General features: G+C 40.7%; 1 protein-coding gene across 1 annotated transcript in view; it reads left to right on the forward strand.

Annotated features, from left to right (window-relative positions):
• Window positions 1-12253, forward strand: part of gabrg1 (gamma-aminobutyric acid type A receptor subunit gamma1) — a 92902-nt gene that overhangs the window by 51908 nt on the left and 28741 nt on the right. The window contains exon 6 of the mRNA XM_069923093.1: window positions 1719-1801. Coding sequence (XP_069779194.1) covers window positions 1719-1801 — 83 coding nt within the window. The remainder of the gene's footprint in view (window positions 1-1718; window positions 1802-12253) is intronic.

Genomic DNA, 12253 nt, shown 5'->3' on the forward strand with positions numbered 1-12253 from the left:
TTCAGGAGTATTAGTAATTCTCAAGTAACTGCAAAATACACTTATCTGGCATTTACCAATCCACATTCATAGGTGTAAACAACAGTAAAGGGATTGGGGATTGGCTTATACATCAGGCATGACCTAGCTCAGACAGATCACTGGACAGATAGGCTTGAGAAAACTTATATATGATTAGAGCTTATGATCACCGTTAGTGCAATGCAAGCTTTAGCTCCAATTGAATGGCAATGAAAAACAAGCGATTAATGATTACCATTTGCTATCTGGATTTGAATGAGAAAGGCAGATCCCTTCACAAGAGCAGAGAGAAACGCAAATTACCTTTACTGTTGTGCTACCTCCATTTAATGTAGGAATTGTTGAGACGTGAAGCTTTGGCACCAAAAGCACATGTGGAAGCCACCATGAGGTTGAGACACAGTCTTGCAAAGCAGTGTTGACAGCCGGATAGAGAATTAGACCTTAGTGTGATCTTTCAGAGTGAAGGATAGCCCATTATGGTTAACAAAACTAAAAACTTTTAAATACACTACTAAGTAAATTGAGTGGAGATGTTGCTTGAGACAGGTACATACACAATCATTTAAAATGACCAGGTTAGAGGTATACATGCACAAATCCTTAATATTATGGAGCAATTATGCGCATGAGAGTCCATAATGCTTTAGGTGCTGATTTGGGGAGGGGAACAGATCTGCTTGTCGCACTTTCCGCACACCCATGTTCAGAGCAGAGGCACATGCTAAGAGGTAATAACATGCCAGCAAAAGTAGATTTTAGGGACACATTGTGAAGGAAGAAAACCCTTAGGATTTAAGCACAGAGAACATTTGGATCTCCTGAAGGAGATTGGTGCTTTTTGTTTTTCAGATGGAAGAAAACAGTCATTGTCACCATCTTGACATGAGCTAACTCAGGTCTAAAAACCAATTGAAACCTATCTAACTTTTGTAGCATAAGGATGAATGTAGTTATCCATTTCATCATTAACAAGGTTTATTTGAAATAATTTTATGATAATTTTTTATAATTATTTCTTTAATACCCATTAAAATTGATTGGCTGATCAACACTCAACTTAAGACTTATTCCAGTGATTTGAGACCCGAGCCCTTCATGCAGTAGAGATGTGGGTAATCGTGCATTATTGAACAGTGACCTTTGCAAGTGTGTGTGTGTGTGTGTGTGTGTGTGTGTGTGTGTGTGTGTGTGTGTGTGTGTGTGTGTGTGTGTGTGTGTGTGTGTGCGCGCGCGCGTGTGTGTGTGTGTGTGTGCAGGTGTTGTGTGTGTGTGTGTGTGTGTGTGTGTGTGTGTGTGTGTGTGTGTATGTGTGTATGAGATACAGAGGATTTACAGAAGTGTGCGACATGAATGAAAAGTAACTGTTTACCCAACACATGAAATTCACTCAAGTAGCACACAAAAAATCTTGCACAAGGCAAGAGAATTTCTTGAACCATGAATTTCTGGGGGGGGGGGGGAATGTTTCTGCTATTTCATTTGCCTTTAGAGATTCAATGCACATCTATTCCATTTCATTCCAATTTCTACAAAATCTGACAATAAATCATCAACAACAAATAAATCTATTGGCATTTCTTTAGAATAAACACACAGAAGATCATAAATAATATTTTCAATAATTAATAGATTCAAATCACTAAAATTCTGATCTACAATGTTGACCGATGTTTTGTTTAAATTTCCCTCATTAGATTAACCATCAATGCAGAATGTTACCTCCAGCTTCATGATTTTCCTATGGATCATCATTCTTGCCCATTGGAATTCTCAAGCTGTAAGTGTTGTGCATCCAAATGCTTTACAAACAGTACAAAATAATGTAAGAAAAAAATGATGCAGTAATAATGCCATATGTGGGTGTTAAAAGTAATCAGTAAGGCATTATTGTTGATAAATTATTGGCTCAGTCAAATTTGATGGTACTTTACTGTTTTGTTAATTTGTGAAAGCATAAGTCGTCAATTGCATCTTTGTTATCTTATCATGTTTCTTTTACCACAGTGTCCTTGCTGGTATTAAAACAGTTAATTTGATTTTATAATTCCCAAATTTTACTGTGGTAAGAAAAATGAAGAACAGGTTGTTTTCAGGCAGTTGTTTTAGAATAGGGCAAATAAAGCCATCATGTTTTTTTATTGATTATTTTCAAGAAATATTTTCTAAATTTATTTTGTAATTTATACTTTTATGAATATTTTAGATTTCCAATATTACAAGTAACCTAAATCTATTATCAAGAAACACTTATATTAGGAGAATTAAAAAAAACTTTTTGTTTAAAGAAATTGTGTTGAAGTAAAATAACCATTATTTAATAAAAGAGTTGATATCATTTTAATGACATCCATCCAATTATTACATTCAATCAGTAGAATAAAAGAAATCTTACAGTTTATAACAAAAAATATTTTAAACACTCCTCCATATTACTGCAGCTAGTCAATCATTTTGTCATTCACAATTTACAAAGACATTTGAGAGCAATGTGGAATCTTTAACATTTAATTCAGAGTTAACTCTTCATAATGGAAATCATCTGTTACTTAATCTGTTCAAAGGTAAAGATCCAGGGACATGTGTTTAACCTGCAGTACTGTAACTGAAGTACATAATTTTTGCTAATTAATTAAAACTGAATTAATAAACCAGTATCAGAAATGGCAAGTTGTACCTATCAAGTAAATGAGAAATTGCAAAATTCCCTAAAAAGACAAATTTGATCTCATTAATTTTGCCAAATTGGTAGGATTTACTCATTTATTTAAAAAGTGTGGAAAATTTCATTGAAAGTGTTATCAGATGGCATTTACTCTCCAATAGCCTCCCCAGTGATGCCCAGTTTAAGTTTCATCTCAATCACATTGGCTCCAGCTTTCCTCCAGCATGAACTGAGAGGCTAAAATTCAGAATTGAGGGAGGAGTAGTTTTCATATCAGAAGGGGGTTGCTTGCTGACAGAGCCATAGAACCCTAGAGCACAGAAGACAGGCCATTTGGTCATAATGGTAATCTGTGCCAACCATTATTCCACTAGTCCCATTGACTTGCTCCCCTTCCATAACTATCCAGACATCACCCTTGCCATCCAGTTTATTCACAGCTCATTCCACACTCTCTGAGTGAAGAACTTTCCCCTAATGTTCCACTTAAATCTTTCCCCTTTCAGCTTAAAACTATGACCTTTCATATTTATCTCCCCCAATCTAAGTGGAAAAAGCCTACTTGCATCCATTCTGTTTTTATCTCTCATAATGTTGTAAACCTCTATCAAATCTCCCCTCATTCTTCTTTGCTCCAAGGAATAAATTCATAACCTGTTTAATCTTTCCCTGTAACTCAATTCCTGAAGACCTGACAACATCCTAGTAAATTTTCTCTGCACTCTTTCAATCTATTGTTATCCTTCTTGTGGTTAGGTGACCAGAATTGCACACAATATTCCAAATTTAGCCTCATCAATGTCTTAAACAACTTCAACATAACTTCCCAACTCCTATACTCAATAATTTATAAGATCTCAAAAGCTTTCTTTCCAACCCTATCCACCTGTGATGCCATCTTCAGGGAATTATGTGTCTGTGTTCCCAGATCCCTCTGTTCTACCACACTACTCAATATAATAATAATAATAACAATTACAGCACGGAAACAGGCCATTAGGCCCTTCTAGTCCGCACCGAACCAAACACCCCTTTCTAATCCCACCTCCCTGCACAATGCCCATAACCCTCCATCTTCCTCTCATCCATATACCTGTCCAACCTTTTCTTAAATAATACAATTGACTCCGCCGCCACTATTTCTCCCGGAAGATCATTCCACACAGCTACCACTCTCTGAGTAAAGAAGTTCCCCCTCATGTTACCTCTAAACCTCTGCCCCTTAATTCTTAACTCATGTCCTCTTGTTTTAATCTTTCCTCCTCTTAACGGAAATAGTCTATCCACATCCACTCTGTCTATCCCTTTCATAATCTTAAATACTTCTATCAAATCCCCTCTCAACCTTCTACGCTCCAAAGAATAAAGACCCAATCTGTCCAATCTCTCCCCATACTCCAGATGCTTAAACCCAGGCAACATTCTGGTAAACCTTCTCTGCACTCTCTCCACTCTGTTTATATCCTTCCTATAATTAGGCGACCAGAACTGCACACAGAACTCCAAATTAGGCCGCACCAACGTCTTATACAATCTCAACATCACCTCCCAACTCCTATATTCCATGCAATGATTGATAAAGGCCAGCATACTAAAAGCCTTCTTCACCACCCTATTCACGTGAGTTTCTACCTTCAGGGAACGATGTACCGTCACTCCTAAATCTTTCTGCTCTTCTGTATTCCTCAATGCTCTCCCATTTACCACATATGTCCTATTCTGATTCTTCTTACCAAAATGAAGCACCTCACACTTATCAGCATTAAATTCCATCTGCCATTTTTCAGCCCACTTTTCTAAGCAGCCCAAATCCCTCTGCAATCCTAGAAAACCTTCTTCATTATCCACTATTCCACCTATCTTAGTATCGTCTGCATATTTACTAATCCAATTCACCACCCCATCATCTAGATCATTAATGTATATAACGAACAACAATGGGCCCAATACAGATCCTTGAGGCACACCACTGGTCACCGGCCTCCAACCTGACAGACAATTATCCACTACCACTCTCTGGCCTCTCCCTTTCAGCCAATGTTCAATCCATTTGACTATCTCAAAATTTATACCTAAAGACTGCACCTTCCTAACTAACCTTCCATGTGGTACCTTATCGAAGGCCTTACTGAAGTCCATATAGACAACATCCACTGCGCTACCCTCATCCACATTCCTAGTCACCTCTTCAAAAAATTCAATCAGATTGGTCAAACATGACCTTCCTCCCACAAATCCATGTTGAGTACTCCTGATCAGACCCTGTCTATCCAGATGTTTATAAGTACTATCTCTAAGAATTTTCTCCATTAATTTACCTACCACAGACGTCAAACTTACAGGCCGATAGTTGCCAGGCTTCCTCCTTGAACCCTTTTTAAATAACGGAACCACATGCGCAATGCGCCAATCCTCCGGCACTATCCCCATATCTAATGACATTCGAAAAATTACCCAACATATTACCCAAAATATCCCAACATTTACCATACATGTCCAACCTTGGTTTACCCTTTCAAAATGCAACACCTCATACTTGTCTGCATTAAAGTCCATCTCCCATTTTTTGGGCCATTTTCCCAGTTGGTCCAAATCCCTCTGCACTACTGCGCATGCGTGAGTGCCCAGGAGGTCTGACAGTTGAAAATGGAGCTTGGCTGATACCAGGCACCATGACATGAAGCTCCTGTTGTACATAGTGTTGTTTGAGTTTAACAGTAAAGCGTTGACTAAGGTTGGCACTTGTGTTGTCTTCTTATTTGGTGCAATTACAAACATGGTGTCAGAAGTGGGATTGCCTGCATCCCAAGCCTGAAGTCTTCAGATGAATAGTGAGTAGCCAAATCCATCCTTGCAACATGTTTGTAACTGCACCATAATGGCAGATGGATTCAGAAGACCTGACCTGCTCTTGTTTGAGGGCAATATGGCTGAGAATTGGTGCGTATTCAAACGAAAATATGACATTTTAATTGCAATAGCACATAGCGATAAGTCTGCTCAAGTCAGAGCATACATTTTACTAAATTTGGCAGGCTCTGAGGCCATCAAAAGGGACAGGTCATTCAAATGAGGTGAATGAAGGGGATACCATTAAGAAAATTTTGAGAAATGTGCAGTCCACAAAAGAACTTAATAATACCAGAAACCGGAGGCCTGGTGAGTCGATTTTCTTGTTCGTCAGCGACTTAAAAATCAGGGCAAAGACCTGTGACTTTGGAGCACTCTGTGAAGAGATGATTAAAGACAGGATAGTTGGCGGCATCTGCAACAAAGGCATGAGAAAGGCACAGCTGCATGACAGTGAAATAATGCTCACAAAGGCCATCTCCACATGTATGGAGAACAGTAGAAAGCTAGCCCCTCCACAGCAGCAAGGCATGAGCATAGACGCAGTCCAGGCAAGACCTGCAAATAGGCAGTGGCTGGAAGCAGAAGAAGACAAAGCCAACCAAGGCCTACTACACCTTCATCCAGGACAGAGTGCAGTAACTGTGGTGGTGTCACGTGGTAATATGAGAGATGTGCCCAGCATTCGGCCAACAATGTGGAGCCTGCTGGTAATGGAACCATTTTAGCAGATACTGCAAAGCCAGGCAGTAACTCACCCTGAGACCCAAATACAGAAGGATAATTAACTATTTGGAACCTGAGCAAGGACAAACCAACTCAGACAACGAGTATTGTGTTGATGGATTGACTCTACAGATGGAAGGAGACCCAGAAAGTATCAGAAGGAACAAAGAAGCATCTGTAACAATAAAGATTAATGGTATAGCAACAGACATGAATGTTGACATTGAGGCCAAATGCAACGTCATGCCACAAATAATGACGTTCAACTGACTGAGGAAGTCAGAACAGATCATGCCATGCACCAAGTCCACAAACCTAGTGGCAGACAGGGGCAGCAGAACCGGAACTGATGGCACAGTGTGATTGAGGTGCTACATACAAGGACAGCTGCACATATTATCTTTTCTCATAGTCTGAGAAGATGTCATGCTTCTGCTGGGCCTGAGATCAAGCATGGACATGGGACTTATTTCATTTAGCAGAGAGATACACCAGATAAGCACAACTGAAGATGATTTGACATGCAGAATCTTTTCTGAGTACAGTGACCTTTTTACAGAAGAAATGGGGAAATTGTCTGCTAAGAAAAAAGACAGATAGGAGATCTAGATCTGCATCAACCTGAGAGACCTCAATACAGCTTTAAGACAAGCACACCATACTGCGTACTGTGGAGGAAGTTGTCGTGCAACTGTTACTTCCATCTTAGATGCAAAGAATTCCTTCTGGCAAATCAAATTTGACTACAAGTCATCACTGCTGACCACATTCAGCATGAGTTTCAGCCAATACAGGTTCCCGCGAATGCCATGCAAATCAATTCAGCCAGTGAGGTATTTAAAAGGTCAATGGAGCAATTTTTTTGCTGCGTACCCCTGAGCCATCATTGTTGATGACATACTTGTCGGTGGTGAGGACTTGGAGAACACAATACAAATTTTAAAAAGGTACTCGACAGACCCTGGAAGGTAAACCTTAAGCTCAACCCCTGGAAATGCAGATTTCAGCTGAACCAGGTTGGTTATGTAGAGCCATGTTTTCAAAGACCAGAGCAATCAGAGAAATGCTAGTCCCAACAGACGTGACAATGCTTCATTTCCTGGGCATGTCAACTACCTGGGCAAGTTCATCCCAAATTCCAATGATCTTACCACTCCACTGAGAAAGCTGACGCACAAAGACAGAGCATGGTCCTGGCATGAGGAACAAAAAAATGCATTCAGTGGATTAGAAAACACATATATCATGCCCACCTGTTCTATCGTACTATGATGTTGAAGACCAGTCATCCTAACCTGTGATACATCACAGTACGGACTGGGTGCAGCATGCCTGCAAGATGGAAAACCAGTAGCCTAAGCACCAACATGGAAACCAGGTATGTCCAAATACAGAAAGAATTGTTGGCAATAGTTCAATTACTACATCTCTGCTAGGCCAGTGACCATAGAGACTGACCACTTAACTTTGGTCACAATTCTGAAGAAGCCAATTCATGCAGCCCCTGAATGATTACAGAGAATGATGCTCAGGCTTCAGAAATACAACGTGACTTTAGTTAACAAGTATGGAAAAGAAATACACTTCGCCAACGCACTATCCCGTGATCCAGCACGCTGAGGAAGAGGACATGTTTGATATAATGACAATAATGCCCATCTTCTCCTCCCATTTGGAGGAACTGAGGAAACTCGTGGCTGAAGACACAACTTTGAGGACCTTGGGCACTTTTATCAAGGGCTACTGGTGAGACAAGCAGCACAGCTGACCACCTGAAGTGCAATCCTACTTCCCATTCTGGGATAAATAACTCTTTGATGACGGAAACATATTAAAGGGCCTGAGAGCAGCACTCCCAAGTTCACTGCAAAACATTTATGTCAACATCCTGCACAGAGGGCACCCTGAACACATTTCACAAACTCAATTTACTGAAGTCCATATAGACAACATCCACAGCCTTTCCTTCATCTAAATTCTTGGTAACCTCCTCAAAAACTCTTTAAGATTCATTAAACAATACCTAGCATGTACAAAGTCATGCTGACTGTCTTTAATCAGCCCATGGGTGTCCAAATACTTGTATATCCGATCTCTCAGGACTCCCTCCAATAAGTTATCTACTACTGACGTCAGGATCACTAGCCTATAATTACCTGGTATATTTTTGGAACCTTTTTTAAACAAAAGGACAACATGAGCTATCCTCCAATCCTTTGGCACCACATCCATGGCTAAGGACATTTTGAATATATCTGCCAGGGCCTCTATAATTTCTAAACAAGTCTTCCTCAAGATATGAAGGAATATCATATCTGGTACATGGGATTTATCTACCTTTATTAGCTGAAAGGCAGAAAGCACTTCTTCCTCCTTAATCCACATATATTCCATGGCACTTCTGTTTGTTTCCCTTCCTTCCTTATGCACTATGTCAGTTTTCTGAATAAATACTGATGCAAAAAAAATTAAGCTCTTCCCTCATTATATGAGGGTCCACACATAGTTGACCACTCTGATCTTCTAGGAGACCAATTTTGTCCCTTACTATCCTTTAAATCTTAATAGACATAAAATATCTTCGTGTTTACTTTCATACTTTCTACCAAAGCAACCTCATGTCTTCTTATTGCCTTCCTGGAATCCTTCAGTATTTTCTTGTATTTTCTGTACTCTTCAGTATCTCATTTGCTCCGTGTTGCCTGTACCTGCTATACACCTCCCTCTTCTTTTTAAGCACATCAAAAATATTCCTTGAAAACCAGGGTTCCCTTTGCCTGTTAACTTTGCCTTTAATCCTGACAGGAACTTGCAAACTCTGCACTCTCAAAATTTCACCTTTGAAGGCCTTCTACTTACTGAACACATCCTTGCCAGAAAATAATATCCCAATCCACTCTTCCTAGATCCTTTCTCATTTCCACAAAATTTGCCTTCCTCCACTTTAGAATTCCAATATAAGAACCAGACTTATCCTTTTCTATAATTAACTTGAAGCTAATAACATATGGTCACTGGACACAAAATGTTCACCTACACATACATCTGTCACCTGACCTGTCTTGTTCCCTAATAGGAGATCAAGCACTGAATTCTCTCTCGTTGGTATCTCTATATATTGATTTAGAAAACTTTTCTGAACACATTTCACAAACCAAGCAATTCAGTGCTTTTACAGTTTGGAGCCCCAATCAATGTGTGGAAAGTTAAAATCTCCTACTATCACAACTTTCTGTTAATTGCATCAGTCTGCTATCTCTCTACAGATTTGTACCTCCCGTTCTCTCTAACTATTGGGTTTTCTATAATGGAACCCTATCAGCATGGTCACATCTTTCCCATTCCTCAACTCCATCCATATGGCCTCTGTTGGTAAACCCTCCTGGCTGTCCTGACTGCATACAACTGAGATATTTTCCCTGACTTGCAATGCTACTCCTCCCCCTTTCATCCCTCCCCCTCTAGTACATCTGAAGCAATGAAACCCTGGAACATTGAGCTGCCAGTCCTACCCCTCCCACAACCAAGTTTCACTAATAACAATAATGTCATAATCCCATGTGTCAATTCATGCCCTAGCCCATCAGCCTTTCCATCAATACTCTTTGCATTAAAATAGATACACCTGAGAAAATTTCTATCATGTACAAACCTTTGATGTCTATCTATCCATGTAGTCTTGCATGAACATTATCCTCTTCCTTCTCTAACATAGTGATACCCCTCCCCCTGCATATCTAGTTTAAACCCATCAGAACAAGACTAGCAAACCTACCCACAAGGATATTAATCATCTTTCACTTCAGATGCAATCTGTCCCATCAGTACAAATCCCACCTTCCTTGAAAAAGAGCCTAGTGATCTAGAAACCTTAAGCCCTTCCAGCCATGTGTTAAGGAGTTTCATCTTCCTATTTCTAACCTCTCCAGCATGTGGCATGGGAAGCAATCCTGAGATCACTACCCTGGATGTTCCCTTCTTCAACTTAGCACCTAACTCCTTGAACTCTCCTTGCAGGACCTATTCACCCTTCCTACCTATGTCACTGGTCCCTACATGGACCATGACTTTTGGCCGATCACCTCCCACCTAAGAATGTTATGAACTCAATCTGAGATATCCCGGACCCTGGCACCAGGGAGGCAACATACCATGTGGGATTCACAATCTCCTCCACAGAACCTCTATCTGTCTTCCTAACTGAAATCCCCTATCACTATAGTTCACCTCTTTCTCCCCCTTCCCTTCTTAGCCACAGCACAAAACTCCTTGCCTGAGACATGATTGCCATGGCTTGTGCCCGGTAGGTCATTCCCCTGAACAGCATCCAAAATGGAATACTTGTTTATAGGGGGACACCCATCGGGGTGCCCTGTTCTGCCTGCCTGTTCCCTCTGTCTGTAATCCATCTACCTCTTCCTGTCTTTTAGGTGTAATAGTGCCCCTGTAACTCCTATCTCTCACACCTTCTGCCTCCCGAATGCTCCAGAGTTTCTTCAACTCCTGCTCCAAAGCCTTAACACGGCTTGTCAGGAGCATCAGCTGGATGCACTCCTCACATTTGTATTCTTCAGGAAAACTACGGACTTCCCTAACAATCCTCATTCTACAAGAGGAGCATTCCCCTGCCCTGGACTCCATGTCCACCCTCTCCCTATCTTTCCCTTCTCTCTATCTCTCTCTCTTTGTTTCACTCTCTATCACCACTACACAACTACTCTCTGCCTCCAATGCTGGTAGTATAGTAGACAGTATGCTGACTGTTCCGGGGAAGTGAAAAACCAAAGAAAAAAAAACCTGCAGCCAATTGCTGGAAAAAATTTAGGCAAATTTCTTCCTGACTCTCTAGTGGCAATTGGGCAAAGCCCCGGGATATCACTAGTGATGAACTACTTACAATACTATTTCTAATATTATTTAGACCAATATCCAAAAGATGAAAAAGAAAGAAAATTAATCCTTCCTTCGTTGCTTCTCCCTTTGGGTCTTTCCGGCCTGGACTTCTCTCCATGGCTGCTGCTGCCCCAACCGACTGTTGCCGGACCTGGGCTCTTCAGTGCTGCTCACTGAGCCTCACTGGGCCTAGGATCCTCATCAGGCCTCTTTGACCATATAACTCACCAATCCTCTTACTCTTCCTCTTCCTTCTGTGATTGGACCCTGGACCCCTCTCCCTCTTCGAAATTGCCTCTGCTCATCTTTAAAACAATGAACAGGTTTAAAAACATTACCATCAACATCCTGGGGCCTTTTGTTGGCCAGAAATTCAATTAATTGAATAAGTGATTAACTTCTGTGGCCACAACAGCAGGCCAGACGTTGGGTTTCATAATGCAGGCTTACTCTTATTCTTTTGCTCGGATGACTGCCGACGTTTTTCCATACCTTAATGAAGGGCTTAAGCCAGAAACGTCAGTGATGTATCTTTACCTTTACTATGTAAAGGACACTGTTTGACCAGCTGAGTTTCTCCAGCTTTGTGCGTTTTTATTTCCACCACAGTGTCTGCAGATTTTTATGTTTTACTTCATAATGCAAGCACCTCCACCCCTTCACTTCCCAAGACCTTTCAACCATCCACAAGGCTCAAATGGGGAGTATTGTTCATTTGCTTGCATGAGTGCAGTTCCATCAACAGTGAAGAAGTGTTACAGCATCCAGAATAACATGGCCTACATGATGGTATCCCATTCACTAAGTTAATCATTTATTCTCTCCAGCACAGACATGCAGTGGCTGTATTGTGTGATATCTGTAAAATGCATAAACTTTACTAACTAGGCGACTGTAATGGCACATCCCAAACCAAGAACCTATAGAAGATAGGAGCAGGAGTAGATCATTCGACCCTTCGAGCCTGCTCCGCCATTCAACGAGATCATGGCTGATCTTAAAGTTCAGTACCCCGTCCCTGCCTTCTCTCCGTAACCTTTAATACCCTTATACTGAAGAAATAGATCTAATTCCCTCTTAAATAGATTTAATGAACCT

The sequence above is a fragment of the Narcine bancroftii genome, chromosome 3 (assembly GCF_036971445.1).
Source record: "Narcine bancroftii isolate sNarBan1 chromosome 3, sNarBan1.hap1, whole genome shotgun sequence".
Classification (NCBI taxonomy): domain Eukaryota; kingdom Metazoa; phylum Chordata; class Chondrichthyes; order Torpediniformes; family Narcinidae; genus Narcine; species Narcine bancroftii.